At 42.6% G+C, this 22,210-nt stretch overlaps 1 protein-coding gene across 2 annotated transcripts in view; it reads right to left on the bottom strand.

The window, feature by feature from the left end:
• Nucleotides 1-22,210, bottom strand: part of SH3BP1 (SH3 domain binding protein 1) — a 128,864-nt gene that overhangs the window by 63,563 nt on the left and 43,091 nt on the right. For both annotated transcript variants that reach the window (XM_069231376.1, XM_069231377.1), the window contains exon 2: nucleotides 1,143-1,185. In XM_069231376.1, the coding sequence (XP_069087477.1) occupies nucleotides 1,143-1,185 (43 nt within the window). The remainder of the gene's footprint in view (nucleotides 1-1,142; nucleotides 1,186-22,210) is intronic.

The following is a 22,210-nucleotide window of genomic DNA, read 5'->3' as shown; positions in this document are numbered from 1 at the left end:
CGAACTTCTGTTAGCAAGTCTCTTCTCCACCTATAACGATTTGCAACTATATCTTGCATTTTCTTCCCTTCTCTTCCAGCCACAAAGAATCCCACAAATGTAAGCCCATCTTCACAAAAAGCAACAAACTACATATCCTGACATCTTTGATGTATCTTGATCTTTCACTTATCTCTATACAGTTCCCCACTCCTGTTGCTACTAACTCTGTGATATTCATAAATTGTGCAGCCTTTCTCACCCCTCCTCTTTATGTTTGTAGCTGCTCGCTCATTTTATGTTTCAAGTTCCTCTTTCAGTAGTCATTTCTTCTTATCCTACTTCTCTTGGTAAGCTACACTTTGCTTCTCGTTTTCAGTTCTGCATTCCTTGCGTTGTCTTCAAACCGATACATGATCGCGCTCCACCTTACCATCCACCTGTTATTTTGCTGGTTTGCTCCTCCTATGCTCTTCTGTCTAGCTCCCAGTTTCTTCTTTCATGGCACACTTGTGCCAAATCCTGGTTTACAATTTTTCTCTTACTTCGTGAGATTACAGGAACTCTCTGTGACTCACTGTTATTTAGTTATGTTACAATATTTCTAAAGCTCACATTCACCAATAGGTTTCTTGGGGCTAGAGTAACTAAAACTTAACGTACAACACTCATATGCCAGCCTGGAAAGCCACATCTTTAAGAGTTTTCTGAATACCGTATTGCAAGAAGGAGGAGTCTGATCTCTAAAGGAAAAGCGTTCCATATGCGGGGCGCCAATACCGCAAACCTCAAGCCATCCCTGGTCTTTGTTTACAAGTGTGAATGGAAAGAAGGTTATCGTAAGGAGATCTCAAGTTGCGGGTGGGGTTATGTTTTTGTAAACGGGACGAAACAAAAGTGGGGCAACGCAACTGGAGTGACTTAAAAATAGGACATCCGGTCTACTCCAGCCCAACTCTTGTCGTATTTTGCACTCACTAGAATAGAAACACTTGTGCTTGATTTGCACCATGCTGTTTTCTAATTGTTGTGGACATAAATCAAGCTCCAGTATATGTCCAAGGGTTTTCCAAGAGGCACTGAGTACACGCAGGTGTGCTTCACATCACCAAACACTGTTTTCACTGATAATACCAGCTTCTCCGGACTTGGATGGTACTTACCAATAACAAATCTTCATTCAAGAGATCAGCTACTTCCTGACTTCTGTGAAGACAAAAATGTAATGTGTAGGTTATTAGACTACATATCTCATAAACACATTTGATTTTCAACCAACAATAAAACATTTAAACCAAAGACATTAGAACCATATAACATAACACTACAAATTTCAGTTATCCAAAATTCTAGCTTTGCAGCATTACACAGAAATTTCCCTCTTGTTAAAGCAGCCGAGGAATACTGCAAAGGAAACACAAAAGAACTGCTTCTTTCACTCTCCTTTCCTATTTTTCCTCATTATTGGGACCAACTGAAAGAGCCTGTGGTCATAATGCCAGGGTCAAGCTAGTAAGAAGAGGCTCAGATTTTCGTAAGTTTGAAGATTTTAAGAGCATTGCTTTATTTCCAATCTGCCCGATTTACAAAGACGTTGTGCTTTTCTAATTCCTAGTTTCATCTTCAGTAGATGTTGGTGCAGGGTGTGGTCAGGTACGATACTCACGTACTCAGAAAAGCCCATTCGCGTCTTTATCTGCGCACAACATTGATGAGGAAAACAAGCTTGACAAGTACTGATTGTCATTAAAGCTCACCATGGCGATATCTATTTGATCTTAGCTTTGCAATATTAGGGGTCCATCATACATTACAAGATCAGTGCAGTTCTCACACTTCATCCAGAGTTGATTCAGTCTTGAAACAACATTACAAGACCTTAATGTAGAGCTCATGGGGGCTCCTCCATACGGTCCTTTCTGAACCCTTCATTCATTCAGGAATGAAACTCCACAGAAACTGTGCGAAACTAACAAGACTTCAGATCGGATGCTAAGTGAGATCAAACCAACTGTCACTGAGATGCCAGTCACTTTCACTCTTTGAGAAACTTCCAAAAATGACCTAAGAACTTGGAATAATCCAGTTGAATAATCAAATTGGTAAATGCATATCCATTCCAAATTATCTTCCAACACTCGACTTCCAACTTGGAATAATTCCGTTGGTGAATCAAGTTGGTAAGAGCACATCCATCCAGTGGCGTAGCGTGGGGGGTGCAGGGGGGGCCGGCCGCACCGGGCGCAACATCTTGGAAAAGACTAAATCCACGGGTTAGGGGGCGCAAATTACTTGCCTTGCCCCGGGTTAGGGGGCGCAAATTACTTGCCTTGCCCCGGGTGCTGACAACCCACGCTACGCCACTGCATCCATCCAAAGCGGACTTCCAACAACCACCTTTCAACTTGGAATAATTAACTTGTTAATAGCATATCCATGCAGTGCTATAAGCCCCATTTTCCCATACCATAGGGGTGTCTATCATCAGTCGATCAAGAGTAAATCTGTTACAGATTTCCAGGACATCAAAAAATGACAGATTTGCAAAGAATTAATCTAAATAAGAGTCATTAACGTAGTAAAATGAGTTATACTTCATTGCACAGCTATTTGAAATCATTTCAAATAAATAAAGACATTACGCCATTAAAACTATACACTTGTAATCTTACAACTAAAGATTTCTTGCCCTTATAAGAAGCTGTCAAGCCTGGTATCACCTGACACGCAGGCGGGTACTGATGGCAGCTATCCATATACAGACGGAAGAGTAAAGATAGTGCCTCTCCGAGAGATTGATTCGAATAACAGAAACATGGAAAATTACCCCATGACTGAAGACGACAAGTCTTATATCTGGATTCAACGAGCCCACTAGACAAAAACAGCTAGTTATTGTACCTTTCCCTGGTGTCCCAGGAGGCCCGAAAGGAGGAGGGGCCGAAACGTGTCGATTGTGTTATGCCCAGACATACTGGGGTAATTTAAGCATTCCCCTTTCTGTTTTGCAGCTTATCAGAAGTTGGGCTCTCTATGGGTCTTTAAAATTATTACAAGTTAACACGGGCTTTGGCATATTTCCATTGGAAAATTATCTTTGTTGATAAATTATGTAATGATTTTCTCTGTTGTTGTCATGTCTGGGGGCAGACTGATCTTTAACCAAATGTTTGTGTTTAAACTGGTAGTAACTGGCCTATGGGGTGCTCCTGGCCAATAATTTACTCCAATCTATGAAGTCAAAAGCTGATTTGAAAACAATAAAATCTGCATATAAAAGATTGCCATTTTTATCAATGGTTTAGTGCGGTGGTTCCCAACCTTTTGATTTCTGTGGACCCCCACTTTAACATTAATGGAACCCAGGGACCCCCACTGAATCATCATGGGAATCCGGGGACCCCCCTCTGAGTCATTACTGAAAGCTGGGGACTCTAATTTGTCAATATTTGTTAACATTTTTTAATTTTCTAGCCTCTCGCGGACCCCCTGAGAAGGCTTCGCGGACCCCCAGGGGTCCCCGGACCACAGGTTGGGAACCACTGGTTTAGTGAACAAGCACAGATAATGCCATTAAGTTGTCCTTGATACTGCTACCCCTGTGGAAGCTTGTTTAGTAGTTGGGTATCAGATTTTTATGTTCAGCCCATTCCTCAAGGAGCCTTAGTATGGCGTTATCAAAGCATTTCCCTTCGACGTCTAGTAGTGCTATTAGTTGATAATTGGATTATAGTGCATATAGTGGAGTTAACACCTTTGCCGATAAGTCCATAATTGACGTTAAAGACTGACCCTGGTAATCCCTTCGGCCAGGGCTCCCATCCTTTCTAGTGGATCTTAGTATAGATTTTTCATCAGACAGAAATGACTTTCTCCTGCTGGTCGGGTTCCGAAATCGTGGAGACCATTATCTCCTGCTAATGAGAGTTCAAAATCAAGAAAGGGGTACCCTTGGTTGGTCCATAGAAGTTTATTATATGAGTTCTCCATTCTTGAGGTGGGAAATTTTTTACGTCTGATCTTTTACACTCCAGAGATCACTCTATTTAATCACCACCCACATTTCCATTGGTCTTTAGTATGGCAAGCATTATATAGCTGTACCCAACTTCTTTTCCCTTCTTTGCCGTTTTCGTTCAAGATGCGTTTCCTATAATTAGCTCTTAATACTCTTATATCAGAGTTCCTATATTTAGATTTTCTAACTGGTTGAATGACTTATTTAGTGCTTCCTTTCAATAGAGTACACATTTTCCACCATGCAAAATGTTTTGAGCCATTTTAGTCTTACATTTCAGGGTATCCAACGTAGAAGGCATACACCCCTGACACCACTTAAATATATTTGCTTTGACCACCCCGCACCCTTCACTTAGCAGTCTGAGCTATTTTCTTCATGTGTTCAATGAAGGAGCCATGGTTCTCTCACATCCAATTTATTTGTGTCATAGGCCTGATCTCTACCAAGTTATCTAGTAAAGTCTGCTTTATAAAACTTTCATGATTGAAATTAGGTTTTATACTTTGGGGTAGGTGGTCATGCAGCCCAAGCACAGCTCCATTTTCAGACGTCAGAGCAGGTATTGTTGCTCATTGGGGTGCGTCTGGGTGAGATACCTTATGTGACAGCATGAATCCCCGAGCAGAGCTCTTCAGAGAAATAGCAGGGCATGCAGCGGCAGCTACCATTGTTGATAAGTGGTGTTGGGGAGGGGTAGGGAGTAGCGGAAGTAAAAAAAAAAAAATAATTAAAAGTACTTACCTGCTGCAGCCGGAGTCTTCATCTGCTCCGGCCTGACTCCAGATTCCCCAAGGTCTGTTAGACACTGCGCAGGCTCACAGACGCCATTCACGACACTGCTCTCATGCTGGTAATACTGCTTACCAGCATGAGAGCAGTGCTGTGATTGGCCTGAGCGGGTTTAACACTCGCTCAGGACCTGGGAGCCTGTGTCTCTTCTCCACCTGGTTGTGCAGGACAGCCAGGTGCAGAGATCTGAGTGCGCATGTCAGCTTGGCCGGCCTTTGCCAGTCGGCCAAACCGACATGTGCACTTAAGAGTGTGCACTACTCCTCCCACTACTGTCAAAATAGCCTGCACATCCCTAGACTCAGCTGGCGCTAGCACCAGTAAGAAAAATAAAATGATAATAAATGGTTTTATTATCATTTTATTTTTCACGTTTCCCTGTCCTGGCTCTCAGCAGGGGGGAGACGCTCCTCCGCCATAATGGAGGAGCCGTCGCTGAGCCCATGATTTAGGATGACCAGTGGTCTTTCTGCCTGCTGAACATATGTAAATGCCCTTGTAACATGTAGCACTGAAGTTAGCAGGTTTCTAAGAGGTCCGTGTTTTTGCATAAAGGAGCTTTGCAGCACAGTGGTCATTTCCTGCCTTACTAGCGTATGGCCCACACCCATCTGCTAAGCAACCAGTACCCACTATTCAGAGGTCACTGGCCATTCATTCTCCTTCACAGTTTGGGAGGGTTGGGGGATGTGCACATATGCACAAGCAAAATGTCACCCCTCACAGTGAAGAAATCCAATGGGCTGACCCATTCCTCCGTGCATGGGTGGGTCGAAGCAAAAAGTGAATGATATTTGAAAAGACCAATGGATGAAGAAGGCTGACTGAAATCCAGTAGTATTTGAACAATTTTCAGTGTGGAGATGCTGTCATCACTTACAGACAGCACATGTTCCATAGAAAGAGCCATGAAATTTGAAAACACATACAGTTTTACACATAAAACTATATAGGTCACAAACGATAATGTTCGCGAACTGGGTTTCAGCGCATATTTGTCATTTCCCCATCACCAAGTAAAGCCTCTTGATTTGTTTTGATCCTATTAAAATCTTTGTTTCCATCAAACTTCAAACTCACAAAATAAATGCTTCGTTTGTGCTTTCCTAACTGCTGACACATTTTGAAACATTTGTAAAGTTAATTTATTAGTAGTTACATTTTATTGTATGTTCGAAAAAATGCCATACTGCAGCCTTTCCTTTCAAATGTAAATGTGACAGAATTATCGCCTCTTTATTTGTGACAATGTCTTTCCTTACTCAACCCTCGCTCCTTTGTGGCTCCAGAGCTAACAGAAAAAGACTGTGCTGCAGACAAATATAGTTGCTGGTGTTTTCTTCCACAGCTCAAGCAGATTCTTTTCATAAGACAAAGAGCAGATGTTGACCAACTGTATGAAGCACCATAAACAAATAAAGGCAATTGCATATATTTCTAAAGCTCAACAACTCCTCCCAGGTCTGCAGTACTACATGTACCTGACCACACTGTGGAAGCCTCACCCTTACTGGTATTAAAACAAAGGCCATAAATAATGGATAAGCCGATTTCCAAGATGGCTGCCATCTACAGCAATGGCCTGCAACAGCAGCCTAAGATGGCTACTGGGGCTATTCTGGGAACTCATTCAATATTAATATGGGAGCTCTTCAACTAGACCCTGGAATTAAACTGAATAGCTCAAATCATTTCTCAGTCAGATTCTTTGCCATGGCTGGACACAAAGCCAATCGTACTTCTGCTCGAAGGGCTCTCTGTCCTTATATGTCTGTCTGGCATAGGAAGAAGGCAATACAACGGGTTCCAGTCAGTGGTGCCCCTTAAACACTATCTTACCCCACTAGTAAGACTGGGACAAAGATTCTGAAAAACAGAAGGTATCATCCTACACTGTGACTGCATACGTGAGTGAATCTGTGCTGTTCGAGGACACGTGTGAGATTGCGGAAGGATAAGAGTGTCTGGTTTGCTTCACTCTCGTTGACCCTGTAGGTGGCAGAGCAGCAACGTGGACTAGAGGAGGCGAGTTAACTGGTGTTAATCCATGCATCAGAAAGAGGAGGCAGGTTAGGCCTGTTTTTGGGAGGTGCCAAATTTCATTACACAGGTGGCGCTTGTGACTATCAAGAGACTGAGAGGAGAGCTCACATAGCTCTCATGTTTTGAAAATTCCTACATGAGACAACTAATAATCATATTTGATGACAACATGAGGAAAACAAAAACGTGATGGGCGGATTACCTGAATTAAATTCAACTACTGGTAATTACTCTTAGCTGCAAATCTGTTCCTCGTTCTTTTGCCCAAATGCAACAGCATCCTGCCACCTGCAACTCAGCCTTGGTCTTGTTCCAAAAGGATCCCAAACTGCCAGCCCCGCCTGACCAGCATCATGCCATCAGCGAAAACGATAAAACACACCTTTGACATGAAGGACAACACTTATGATGTTATCAATAAACTGTACCAAAATAATAAAAATAAAAAGTCAAATGAAAAAAAGCTACATCAAATCCTCACTGAAGTAGACTCCTGGCTTGCATAGGAAGTGGAGGAGAAGTCTGGTGTGTTGTAAGCAGCTTCTCCCACAATGAGAATGTTGGAGGGATCCCTCTGTGGTGTCATGGTTTCTGGAAGCCTCTAACTCCTATGAGCTGCTCTGCACACAGCAAAGCTCTACATGGAGACACATGTTGACCCTTCTTGCCAGGTATGACATGCATCTTGCTGTGAGGCATCACCCCAACTCATATGTGTGAGTCTCACTGGCAATGAACGACACTGGAGGTGCCTGAGTTCGAGGAATGCCTTAAGGAAGGATGTATTGAAATCTGGCTGAAGAGATGCTGATGGGCTTCACAAGAGGGCTTCTTACTCTCATGTATCATTAGCGGGGGAGTGGTTCAAGAGCTTGTCGGCTAGGCACAAGGTCCTCTTATAGTGGGTGACCACCTCCGGAGGCCTGGGCCCCACCCCTCTGATAGGACTTGAGCAGCCTCAGGGTCTATTCACAAAGCAGCAAATAAGAGAGTGAAGATGAACAGGAAGTGGGTGACATGCGTCAGAAGGCATTGCGTGAAAATGAAGAAACCAGAATGAAGAAATACAACCACCACAAATACAAAAAAAGAAATGCCTTACTGAAGAAATATAATAAAGATGAGAACATAAAGAATGTATAGGAAATGTAGCTTTTTTTAAGCAATGCATATTAATGAGCAAGTATTGAAAAAGTAATGAGGTCTGGCTTTGGCTACCAATTTTTGGCTTTGTCAGTGTTTTGTCATGGTGTTTGCAAAACTTTATTGTTGTGGAAGCAGCTGGGCACTCAACAATCTACAAAAAACATGGGCTAAAAGCTTAAATATTTTTGGGCTGTAAAAAGTTCACATTTCTATAGTAGTAACGGACATTTAAGGGAAGATAATTTTGTGCTGGTGGGTTCCTTGATTAAGGGCCAGATGGTGTCAATTACAATGAAGCTAGCCAATGGATGAAGTGCTCTGACCCACTGCCCCATGCTTTCTACTGAACAACACTGGGGGGGAAATGTGAACAACACAATAACAGACCAATGGATTAAGATGGCTGGCTGAAAACCCCATAAGAAAGTATGTTGTACATATAATTTTAGTAAAATCAAAAGGTCTTGTCTAATGCTAGACCTAAAAATGAGTTAGGGTTGAAATTAAGGATAAGGTAAAGGTTTAAACAGGAAACAGGGCTTAGGGTTTGGCACAGGCTTGGGAAACCAGTCCAGGTTTGTACTTGGATTAGGATAAGAATTAAGGTTAGAGTTAGGGTGAACCTAAATGTTTGTGTTGGGGTTTATTAGCATTGGTGTGAGGGAAGGTTGGTAACTGCAAGGGTTTGATTTAGGATTAGGGCAAGGGTAAGGTTGAAGATTATGGTTAGGTCTAGGGTTAGGATTAGTGGTGATGTTACATTTTGTCATTCTTGATTGTTGCTTATTGATTCTCTATTATCATTAGTAGTATACAAAAAGAAAAAAATGGTTGATTGTGAAGTAGTTACTATGGTATCCTTAATCGTGGGATTTCTTGCTTTTATTAGATCCATTTCAGGCCCCTCTTAGGCCCAGCAACCTCTGGCAGGGCTTAAGTTGTACCAACCACCTCTTAGAACGAAAGGACGGTCTTAGGTAGTACACCCACATCGAGGGGTGAGAGGGCAATTCCAAAGCTTAGAGGCGGCCTATTTTGTTAACAGTAAACAGACCATAGAGACTCTGGTGATCCTAGACATCAATGTGTGGGGCCCCTAGGGTTTGATATGGATCAAATGCGTGTACGAGTCACCTCATGTTTCAGCTGAAAATGCTTAGGCTCTCCTTTGGACCTCAAGTGGGACTAACATCCCTCCTCAGGAAGGACCTCTCGTTTTCATTAAAGATATTGATCCTTTTCACCGCATATCTATTCCACAAAGTCATCTGATTCAAGGTGAAATGTGTCTGTGACGCTTATGGATGTAATAGTTTATTTGTTCCTAAAACAAAATGGAGGCGTTGTACTGTTGGTTGCATCACCCTGGTTGTTCCAACGAACATTACTCTACTGTGTGTTGAGCAGCCACCCAGGGTAATTGCCAGTGGGCTAGGTTAATTCCAGTACTGCCAATCCATGACTTTTATTTTTATTCAAGCAATGTCACTTGGGGGCAACGGAGGGTACTATGGGTTGCATGACAATCCGTGGTTAAGGAGACACTGCTCTGCCAAGTAACCTCTTCTGGAAGCAGGATTCACATCTGCTGTCCCTCGCACTGCCATTTGGAACCTCTGGCCTGAGGGACCATGAATTCAGTGCAGGACGAGAAACTAAACACCAAAGGTAATGTTGACTTCCTACACTTTCTACTCCTTGCCCTTCTACTAGGAATGGACAGTGACTAAGACTGTTTAAGGGGAAATGGTGGGACGGGGCTAAACCTAGATATGTCATATGGGGTCAAATACTGTGTGATGCACATCCGCTACTCCTAGCGCTATGGGACCTCAATGTCCATGTAGTATGAAGGACTGGTAGTCCCAAAAAAAGTTTTAAAAGGGCACGCCTGAGGAAAGTCTCCTGCACGTGTCACTCTCCCGCCAGGCTCAGGACACAGGACGCAGCCCATTTTCCTCATGTCACCTTTCAGGCTAGTAGAGACTTTATATTATCATTTCTATGCGGCTCTCAGCATTGCTCCTTCTACTATTCTTTTTGCCCCCTCCATCTGATTATTTCTTCTCTCTCGTGTTTCATCCTCACAACCTCATATTTTATCCATATTGCCTTTGGCTTAATGTGGCCCACTATTACACCCTCTATCCTAATCTACATGCTAGAAAACTCTCCAGTGGTCTCAACAACGATCACTCACTTAACAGAACGCTATCGGGATCCATGACCCAATCATAGCCCTCCATCTCAAAATAACATTTCTAACAGAGATTTGGCTTAAAGAATACTTAGGCCTGAACCTTACAAATGCCATCCCTACAGGCTGTCGCATCCAGTGTTGCAACAGACCTTCCTGCCCCAGGTGCAGCATAGCAGCCATTTACAAAACCATATTCGCTATCATTCCCTTTTTCATCAGTTCTGTTCCTGATGAGGAATATCTGCCTCTCAATTCTAGCCTCAATCCTAAACACAACATTAAATTTTACTTGCATATCGTCCTCAGACCCGAGCACCTATTTTCTCAGTTCCTTTTTAGGTTGAGAATAGCAGCACGTAAGCGCTGCTTTTCAGATGTGTTGGTATCTATTTGTGCTTTTAACTGCCCCCACCTCACGCCTATCACTTTCACTTTCACTTGTTTGTGGGCTTGCCTTTCAAAAATCCTTTGATGACATTGATAAATGCATTTTGTTTGTCCTGCCTTGGGGCAGTTTTGTTACCGCATCGGGGACCAGCCTTGGAATTTTTCCAATATATCTGACTGCAAGCAAACTTCGTTTTCCTTTTGTGCCTCTCCTGGCGGACGAGGCATTTTGAATTGACTTGCTTATTTCAACTGTTTTACTTTTTATTTTAAATTTATGTAGCAAGGAAAAGTCCAGTTAGGAATTTACAGCACTAATAGTTCTAACTCGAGCAAACGCAAGACCCATTGCATTGCAAATGCTTGCTAGATGTGGAGTCATCCATTAAGTGTGCAATCTCAAAAGCCTATTTCCTTGGTGAGTAGAATGCGTGCACGGGTAGATAATCCCACTGATTATTTGGCTAGATATCTAATCACCTGATGCTCTCTGCTAGACCTAACCCAGCTCGTTGTAGGTCCCAACATGTAGCAGGACATAAATTAGTCTGGATTGTCACTCAACTCGAGCTGGTGAACTTCAAACAGATCCTTAAAGTTCAGGGGACCACCACAATGACATCCCTCCCACATCCTCTAATTTAGCTCGCTTAAAGATGTGAGTGCATTAGCCCTTCCAGTCTCAAAAAGAACTTGGTTTACATTTTTATGAATAGTTAGTAGTATAAGGCGTTTTTTAATCATACCACCCCTTTCATGATTGCGGAAATTAACCAATGTTCGTATCCTTTAATATTTGGATCACATCAGCAATAGATAACAAAATTCCATGAAAACAATATAAACAATATAAGGCCCAATGAAGAGTCCCTTTGGCTCCTTAGTATATGGAAGAGATCAAGAAAGCTAAGAAAAAATTGTAAAAAATTTGAAAGAATGTCATGCCACATATTCATCCAACGGCAAAGATTTATACAGGCAACACATTAATAATTATAAAAAATCTTGGAAAGTTTTGCACCTATTCCTACTAGTCATGTGATGAAAAAAAAAACGAATCCTACCAAAGAACTTTATGCAATCTATAATAATCTGTCTCATCTAGAAACCACCAAATCAGCCGTTTCATCATCCGATTAAGTTTGCTCCAATTTCACTAATTTCTTCTATCTCAATATCTTACAGTATTTAAAAGATTCACCTCAGTGACTTCTCCGATGTTAACCCACTCACTCCTCAGCTTGTGTTCCCTCGTTCCCCATTTCTGGAGGCTTAACATGTTTTGCTCCGATAATGAGAGAAACTGTGCTTGCTAAAATTAACACCATTAAATTTGCCTCATCCCTAGATCCACGACCCACGAAAATTGGTAAACCTCCTGCTCCTTGTATTCCCTCAGCACTAAGTGTGTCAGACATTGCTTATTTAGCATCTGGCCTTGTTCCCAAGACTGGGAAAAGCTCACATCATTGCTCTCCTGAAAACTCCCATAGTGGAATCTTACGTTTTGGCTATCAACCCTCTTCTCTTTCAACTTTCATGGCTAAAATCACAGTATTTATTGTCAATCTGCATTCATTTTACTTATATCTCTGCAGCATTTGAAACCGTGTCCTCCTCCATATTTATAAACCCTTTCACCCATCTGGGCATCAAACATCTCTTGCTTGCCCTTCAGTGGATTTCCTCCTTCATAACTGATTGATACCAGGAAGTTACAATCCCTCCTAAAAACCTACCAATCGACATTTAAAGCAATTGCATGTGAAGTTCCAAAGGACATGCCCCTCAATCTCAGTTTTTTTAAATCTTGGTGTCTCAACTTTTATTATTCTTATTCATTCCTTCAATGTTCGCTCTTATCCACCTGACACAGCTCATTCTTAGACATGTTGGCAATTCACCTCCGTCAAACACTCTTCAAGGATTGCATGCATGCTGAAGCAAACTGAATGAACACTAATATTCTCTGACTCAACACGGATAAGACTGAGGTGCAGTTTTGTAGGTCTCGTCTTAGATAGTCTGTAGTTGGTGAAATATTCTGTATAGGGGTCTTAGAGACCATGCACTGCTTACCACTGAAAGAGTAACTAGAGACTGGGTAGAGGTGACACTAAAAGTGAGCCTCATGAGTATGTACATTTTAGAAGGATACAATATTAGTCTAATTCTTGTGGCTTGTGTCATATTTTCGTAAACACACTTATTTTCACAACAGATCTGGGTGTTTGTCTTTCTGGTGAGTCACATCAGATAGACATGATTTGTACATGACTCATGGATATATAAGGGACTTGGTTTAGGTATTTCATGTACACGGATGAATTATACATCTTTAATAATGTTTTCGGTTCCTCTCCCTTGATATGTTTCATTTTCTTGATTGACGTAACCTTGGTGGTGGTTTACATTAGTAATATTACATTGTTGTTTTATTATATTTATTCTTAGCCCTGAGGAAGTTAATAGGATATCAGTTATCAGCGATAAAACACATTTGGTGGCTAGAGCTGTGATGAATTTGTGTACCAAGTACATGATCTAAAAAGTCATGTGAATAATGCACAAGAAAGTTTAACAAGACATTGAACTTTTGACTCATCTGGAGTGTTAAGGTATTATAAGCATTGCTTACCACTGGTTGGCTTCAACAACATTCTCATTTCCTTCTTCTGTTTGGTCAGCATGTGCTTATTTCCCTTTCTCTTTGTGCGTTTGTTCTTCCCCTGGAGCATGGCCGAAGGACTTCTTCCTTGCTCGATGCCCTTCCATTGCTTGAGCTTTCAAAGCTATTTCTTTCTTTACTTGAAGCACTCCATAACAGTGCATGTGTTTGAGGGCCATCTTGCCCCTGTCTCACTCTGCATTGTTGTTTGCCCCCTTCTGCATTGTTGTTTGTAATGTAACTTCTACATTGTTGCTTGCCCTGTCCCTCCTACCTGTCTCACATCGTTCCTTGCCCTGTCCCTTCTGCACCACTTCTGCATAGTTGTCGTTGCTTGTACCTCACTCCCCCTCCTGAGCTGTTGCTTGCCCCCGTCCTGCCAGGAAAAAAAAGCGGCATGATTTCACTGGCGATGGCTGCCTCATAGTGTTTTTTTTTAACCTTCAACCATGCTGCACAGCAGTGACACTGCTGTACAGCATGGCTAAAATACAAAAGACATTGACAAAGCCAATAGCTCTTGTGTGGGCAACACCTATTGGCTTTGCCAATGCTTGTTGGTAATCCTACTGCCTGGACATCTGCTTGGTGGCCAGTCAACTGGCCCCCCTTTTCTGGCTGAATCAGCCTACAACTTGAATCATTTCAGACCCCCACCTCTCATTTTATCCTCACATCCAATTATTTTCCATTGTTTTATTCTAGCTGATGATGATAATCAAAAATCGGCATTCTAATGCTTCTTGCAAAATTTTGTAAACCATTAGTCTAGACAAATACTCCCCAACGATTTGCTCATGAGCTACTGATAGCTCTCCAGGTACCTATACGTAGCTCTCTGGGTGGAGCCCAGTCTACTAAATTATAGAAGCGTTTGTTTAGTTCAATATATAAATTATATATATATATAATCATGTATTAATGAAGGGGTATTTTCAGAACTGATAAGCTAATGTTTGGATAAAATGGGTGAATTTCCAAAATATATTAAAATCTGATATTAGAGTGATAAATCATACAGAGTTGTAGAGACTTATAAAAAATGGTTCTTTGGCGCCAGGGGATTTACAGCTATGGGTGTTATGTATTACCCATGCAGGGGCATACCACCTTGACAAAGCCTTTTTTATATGACTGCCAGCAGCCCTGCCTGATAAACTGACTTAATCACTGCTGATGATCGTGCACTGAGTGCCCATTAGTGTAATCGTATTTTATGTGTAATTTTATGGGTAAAACAGTGATGCTAGTAGGCACTGAACATAATTAAAAACTTTTATGTAATAAGCGGTAAACTCCTGGTTTAGACCCTTACTATTTGAGTTTAGTGCTACAACTTTCTGTCAGTCTTCCAGCTTACACCTTTGCATGCCAAAAACGCATCGGCCCACCTGACGATTGACTGTAACAGACAATATGGTGTTTCCGATCACCTTTGCTCCCATCATGGCCTACTCATGAAAGATGTCTTTCCCAACAGGTACGTTTTAAGGCCTGGGCGAAGTGTGCTCTGGCCCAGGGCCCCAACCTTTTAGAGGCCCCAAGATAGACTCAGCTGTGTTCAGCAGACAGTCTTGCCCTCTTGACCTTGACTAATTCTTGAACAGATTGTTTTAAATACCACGTTTCTTTAATTTATGTCGGTGATGTATTAAAGTCCCTTACAGCTATATTGCAGAGAAATGAGTTTGTTTCATGCAACCAGTGGTTAATTTGAGTGGGCGGTTTCCGGTGCGGGGCACCGGCACTTATTTCTGAGGGCCGGTATTTATTTTTCTGCATCAAACATTAACTGGGAACGAAAGACATATGGGAAAGACAGAGGAAGAGAAAAACGAAACAGCGTGTCACAGGGAGAAAGCAGAAAGCGGCAAGAGTGAGCTGAAGGGGCAGACAGTGGCTTTGAATAGACTGAAGAGGTCCGAGAAGTCTTCAGGATTACGCCGCCTCAGTGCTCGCACATTTAAAGGTAGCAGCCGCTGTTTAAGAGGGCTTTGGGCACCGGCACATTTTTTGTTACTAATTAATCACTGCATGCAACATCTATTTAAAAAAAAAGTGTTCTTAGCTTCTTTTAGATGAAAACAGGCCCTCACATATTAGAAATGGAAGAATATCACAGATTATTTTTAATAATATTAGTGAGCGGTTGCTATGTTACAACATTGAAAACACACGTGACTACCCCTGAATATTAGATTTAAACATATTTAGAATGTGGACAATGCGCACTGTCAGTGACCAGTCCAAAGAGGGCATGAAGGAGCTGAGCGTTGATCATAAATTCAAGGCTGTTCCAAACAGTGGCCCCAAAAATACATTTGGCCCTAGGGCCCGCAAAAGCATTAGTATGACCATGTCTCCAAACATCCCTGCCTCTATTCTCATCCAACCCTGGATACATGTCTCATGGCGTTTATATGCTCCATGCACTTCAGAACTCTTCATTTGAGCTCTCCTAATCTTTTGACCATTTTTCGATAGCGCACATTTTTCATTGGTAGCATTTTCTGTGGTCACGGCCATAGTCTGTGCCCACTCCAGATCCATCAGCAATTAACTCTTTTACCTAGCTCCATTTGGCCACTTTCTCCAGCACCAGGACTCCCTGTCCTGGGTAATCGTGCACTTTCAAAATCTCAAATCAAATCAAGGAAGCCCTGCCCCATCAGCAACATAGAGTGACTGGCTGGAGTGGAGTCAGAGTGCCCACAGTGTGTGCTGTCAGTGAGAGGGACCAGTTTCCAGGATGTTTCTCAAACTGCCTTCCAAACAAGGAGACATCATTCACACCAATACCTGTCTTTGGCTCATCTCATAATGACTGATTAAGGATTTTTAAGGCCGAGTACCTGAATGCAGAAGGTATCCCTGGACGTGGGTCCCATGCTCACTGTACCATTGGAATCAAGCTGCACTTTCCTAATGAAGCCTTAATTGACCAAAACTGGTCTTAGATTGCTTGTGTTTCCTTCTAGAGAGTGCGTGGCCTGGTGGTTTGAGCTGCATTGCTCCTATTGATTTGGGTGTGGTCTTTGTCTGATATGTCAAAGTTGGCAAAAAGTGATGAACTGGAATGTGACCCGTGTAATTAAGAATGGCTATGGTTAATTCAATTAGGGATCTAAACACCCAGAGGGTGTGGAGGAGGTGTTTGGAAGGTGGGGCGGGCAAACAGCAACAATTGCTAACGTAGGTTAAATAGAGTTTTAAAAGGTACCAACATTACAGGATTTATTGAGATATCCGGGCAGCGTATCCATATGTCCCTGGTAGCCTCACTCGTGGCTATGTGTGCTCTTGCCAGATGTGTGTTTTTCCCTAACCTTTTACAAGTGCTCCTAAGGCTGCACAGGAGACAGATGTCCTCGATGCAAGGTAGCAGGAGAGGATGAAAATACTCCGAGTGAGTCACCTCTTATTCCTTTTATAGGAAGGGTGTGAGGGAAATTTCACATTGAGTCACTCCTTTTCCTTTAGGGGAAGAGAACCTTTGAGAGAGAGGCTAGAGATGCTTAGAACAAGCCACTCCTGTTCTTTACGTGTGCAGATGTGGAAACTCCACAGAACATCAGCGCATAGCTCCAGTGAGCTACTAACAGTGCAAAGGTTTGAGTGGCAGACAGAAAAATGCCTAACCTATCATTCCTAGGAACCCACCACCTTCATCCCTCGGCTCCCCCAAGGAACGTACTAAAGTTGCCTGCTCCTCCACTGACTTCTAATGTTGTCTCAGGCAGATAAGGTAAATCTCTGGTCTGGACAGGATTATGTCTGCTCGGACTACTCTTCTTTAAAATGGGGAGCCAAGAACTGGGAAAACAGAGAGGAATAGCCCAAAACGATTTAAAAAAAAATAGAATATTCTCAATATCTAGGGGCAGGTGTCTAGTAGCTGGCAGCTTTAGTGGCAGCTACTGACGCTTCTCCTCACTATCCCAGGGACCTGGTTGCTGCTGCTTTCATACCTTAACCAAGAATCCCTTAAAGTTCTTCGCTCTTTATTACTAGAGCAGTTAAAATAAAACGGATAAGGGGGAAGTCAGAGTACTTAACACTTACGACTACAGAGATATGACTCCAAATATTTATATTTATTGGGACACAATCCATTCCAAAGTTTCAGCGGTCAACAAGGGTTTTCCAGGTGCCAGCTCGGTCTGCCACAACAGCTCGGCACAGATCCGGGGCGCACTTTAATTTTGAGCATTTGCTGATGGGTTTGAACCAAATGTTTGGGGCAGTCCACAAATAGAGGCGCAAAGTTTTTAATAGAACTGGGGCCTCGGAAGCCTGGTGCACTCAACGTTTTTTTTTTTTTATTTCTCAAAACTTTCAGAATCTCCCTTAGCTCTGCTGAAGTCTGAAAGTCATGGGAAGGCACAAATGTGCCAGTAATGCAGAAGAGGATGTTCGTTGTTGACTCTCAGGTACCTATGGGATACTCGGCCATCAAGGCTTGGTCTTCCCGATGTAGGTTGTCCAGGCGTCCAGTAGCTATGGTTAGGAATAACGGAAATTTCAAGGGTCGCTGTCACAGAAACTAGTAGATGCTTTGAGGCTACAGACATTGGACCTTCTGTGCCTCGACGGTCATGAAGATGCCCCAGCTGTCTCTAGTCTCACTCACAGACAACAGGGGAGCATTGGGCATCCCACAGGGGTTTGTTCACATTGGGAAGGGAGCAGGGCATAGGGATTCCCGGGGGGGGGGCGAGTGAAGGTTTTTCCTCGGAGACGTGGAGTAAAGTTGCAAGGCTGAGTTGCTATTCTAATGCTGCTCACCTGCACAGTGTTGATCACTGTTGTCTAGGGGTGGTGCTCCCACCCATCTTCCACTGCGTGTCCACCTCTCAAGAAGCATCTATGAACTGTGGTCAGAGCAGGAAAGCCATCGTCCAATCACCACCACTCCTCCTGGTGCGCTTACTGCACTACCTCAGGACCTTTGCCTGATCATCAGCAGGCAGGTCAGTTGTCTCCTGGCTGGATCCTCTGAGCCTGTACCTCTGGTGCACTGAAAGCACTTAAAATAAAGTCCAGATAGGTCTTCGTTTGGTCTTACTCTTCAAAGTATGCCAGAACAAGGTATCTAGTACATCTTTTATTCTAGCGGAGCTTGACAGGTGTCCAGGTCGAATTAAAAATGGTACATTCTTCAAAATCGGGGTGGCCAGGCTATAGAAAGCAATTCGTGTTTGGCTTTGGTTTTGTGTTAAGATGGCAAACTAGAACAGGTTTGACACAGAATGTGATGTTGGTTTTGGCTCCAAAGACAAACAATAGAAAAATAAAACTTCCACCGATACAGATAGGACGTGGGACCTGCACAAGGGCAACGGAGCTCCTGCCGGAGCATACAAGAAAGGTTGAAACCACTGAAAGAAACTACAATAGCCGAACTCACAATACAAGGATACAAACTAGAAATTGCATAGTTGTGGTCAATGGACAACAGAGTGGCAAAACGTTGTCCCTATTAGCATGGATCTCTTTCACACATGAACTCACCAATCACGCACTGTGCAGAGAAAAATATTGTAAGGGGGTGATCACATTAGATTTTATATTGGATGGACTGGTAGTGGTGGTAGAACATACGCAGTGGATACCCAAAGGAAAAGGTGTTACCCCACAACTATTAATCAGCATACAGCAAGCAGCAGTCAACAGCAGCTGCCAGGGAAATTTCAACACTGGGGTAAAAATACCAGGCATAGCCTAACTCGTTTTCTAAAAAATATTATCACACCCTAGGTTATAACGAAAATGTTTACTGTGTACACAGGACACTCCCAGATGAATTGTTTCTTTGAGCTTGTATAGCACTGGTGTTTTCAATCAACTCAATGATTCTTATCTTATCAATCTTTTCAAGAGGATGAAGGAGTAAGTTTGGGAACTGTACTTGTACCTGCATAATAAGACAGAGTTGGACTAGTGGCAAGTGCAATCTGGCAGTGCCAGAAGGGCTAATAGTCCATCCTGGTATGTGTAACATGGAATGATGAAATGGAGTCCATGCCTAGAAGCGGAGTGTGTAGGGGTTCTGTTCTGTCAGTAGGCAAGCAGGCTCCCTCCCAATAGCAGTTTCAGTAAATTCTAACCTTCCGTACTCGTAGTAGCTCTCTAGTTCTTTACCTTTACAGTAGCGACAAGTATGGGATCCACATCAGCATTCCTTGTCCCCAATGGCTGTGCTTCAAGGCTTTTACGCGATGCTGAGAATGATGATTCTACTATTGAGAGAGAAGCATTAGACTGTTGGTGGGGTGTGAACCACTTCAGGAAATTCGTGTACGGGAATAGAATTACTCAACCCAGCCAACCATTGTCCCTTGGTGAATTGTTCTCTGCCAATGGAGTCGGAAAAGCTTCTGCTAGAATTTCACCTTTGGTGAAGAATGTTGAAGTATAATTATAGGATGGAGTATGTTACAGGAAAAATAATGTAACTTTGACTGTCTACCACGGTTGCTTGTGAGTGATGGGGATGATAAGAACGATAAGAGGAGGTTATGGTGGCCTGGGTGAAGGAAAGCACATAGGGAAGAATGAGAATGGAATGGGTGGTTGCCATTTGGTGCGCTGCAGGAAGCGAGGGGGTATTTGTTGGAGGGTTGACCATCAAAGAGTAGTGTCTGATGCTACGTAATCGTTCCATTCTGTGAGTGCAGAATTGTCCATTGATGGTGAAATTATGTTGCCAGGTGAATTGGAGGAAGTGCTCACTAATTTGAGAGAGTTCATCTTGAAATTGCCCAGTAAGGGGCATGCCGGTATGAGAGCCAACAAGCGACTCATTAGGGAAGAATATAGGTGGCCACTTCAGTCGGGATGTAGAACGGAATATCAGGGCTTGCCTACCATGGGCTTGAAGGGACAAATTCCAGAAAACAAGAAAGTATCCTCCTCTGACTTCTGACAAATCAGAATCTCCATGGAAGAAAATTCCTGTTGACATTTCCAGACCATTTTATGTTTCGGGAAAGAATCCTATGTATGCAATTGTGGCTGTTGATTATTATTCACACTGGCCAGAAATCAAGTTCACCAAGCATATCACTGAAGTGTTGCTTAAGTTACTAGGAGAGATGGTGGCAGTGAAGGTATTCTTGAGTCCATAGTGACCAACAATTAGGTTCAGTCTGTGTCTCACACCATGAAGAAGTTTTTGCAGTAAATGGGACTGCGCATGTTGATTCATCTATGTGCTATCACCAAATTAATAGATTGGTCGAAAGAACGGTATTCTCAAAGATGGCCTACAATTGCCACTGAGGAATGGAGCTAATTGTGAGGAAGCTGTGAATAAATTACAGTGGAGTGGTTGTATTACACTACACTTTACTGTGTGACTGGTAAGTTCCTGTTTGAGATGATGAGAGGCCAAAAACCAAGAACACTGTTATCTTTGGGTGTGGAAATAACAATAGAGTAAAAGCAACACAAGGTTGTTAAAGTTGAGTTTAAGGTTGGAGTCTGAGTGCGTGTTTTGAAGAGACCAAGTGGACAAGTATGTTTATGAGTTCTCAGCCGCCTCAAATAAAATGAGTTCATTGTCACACAATCATGCTCAGTGATGTAAATTACTGGAATTGCAACAAGCATTTGCAATGCAATGAGTCTCACGTTTGCTCAAGGTAGAGCTATTAGCGTTGTAAATTCCAAACTGGAGGGGTTCTCGCCACACAAACTGCAAACAAAAAGTAAAACATTTGACATAAGCGAGCCGATTCAAAGCACCGATGTCGGCGCGAATAGGGAGACAAAAGGAAAAGGAAGTTCGGTCACAGTCACAGTTGTCGACAAAAGTGCAATTATCCTTGTAACAGGGGCAATGGCCAGGCGGTAACAAAACCGCCCCAAGGAGGGACAAACGTAAAGCAGTTACCAACGAAAATAAAGGATTTTTGAAAGGCAAGCCCATGAACGAGTGATAGTGATGGGCGTGCGGAGGCTGCTGTTAAAAGCCCAGATACATACCAACACGTCGGAAAAGCAACGGTGGCGCGCTGCTGTGCTCAACCTCAAAAGGTTGAGAGGTTGCCTGAGTGTCTTACCCAGGAATGGAGGAACACCAGAGTCAGGTGATTAGGGTGTGATGCCGGGGCAAACGGTCCTACAACACTTAGAACGCCTTCGCAGTTTGATGATTTTTTACCTTGATTAGTTCTGTGCAGGTGTTAATTTATCTCTTATATTGTACCTGCATGGGATGCGTTTTCCTTGTTTTTAAAAACTTTTTTAATCATGAATATTATTATGTTTCTGTATTTTATGTTATATTATTAATTACGTTTCTTTTAAGGAAGAGAGAATTGTTACATCCTGGCGTGTCTAACACAGAATGGTGTGGACTGCATTCTTGAAAGCAGTGTGTGGGAGTTCTGTACTGTCAGCTGGCAGGCAGGTTCCAACCCAGTACCATCTGTTTCAATAAATCCAGCCGTACCTTACTCGTGGTAATCCTCTAGTTCTTAACAACTGGACAGACGATTGGTGGGTGGGCCGGATTTTTGGCTGTTTGTGGGCCTGTTTTATGGTCTAGTGAGCACTTCTAAGTGGTGATTCCCCTGTTATTACCACAAACATTGCCTGCAGAAAACACAAAAAATATAATATCCCATACCTTCCAAAAAACCTATAAAACGTGTGTTTAATAGTTCAAAAGTGTTCTGGTTTGCAAAGTGGCCCTCTTATTTAGTTATAGGATTCGCTAATTGGGGCCACTTTTTTTTTGGTTACTGGTTCTATTTGTTGTCCTGTTTTGACCGCACAGGTCTTTGCAATGTGCGTGTTATTCCAATTAGCAAACTCGTAGTTGAAGGTGGCGGGCACCAGCACTCATTTTTGGAACAGGATCTATTTTTCATCATTAGTCATTGAACCAGAGCATGAAAAAGAAAGCCGAAAAGAGAGAAATTAAGAAAATGCGAAAGAGAGAAAAAAATGACAAACGGGAGAAACAGATCAA

Source organism: Pleurodeles waltl, chromosome 4_2, assembly GCF_031143425.1.
Source record: "Pleurodeles waltl isolate 20211129_DDA chromosome 4_2, aPleWal1.hap1.20221129, whole genome shotgun sequence".
Lineage (NCBI taxonomy): Eukaryota > Metazoa > Chordata > Amphibia > Caudata > Salamandridae > Pleurodeles > Pleurodeles waltl.
The sequence above is the reverse complement of the archived record's forward strand: the minus strand, read 5'-3'. Positions and strand labels throughout refer to the sequence as shown.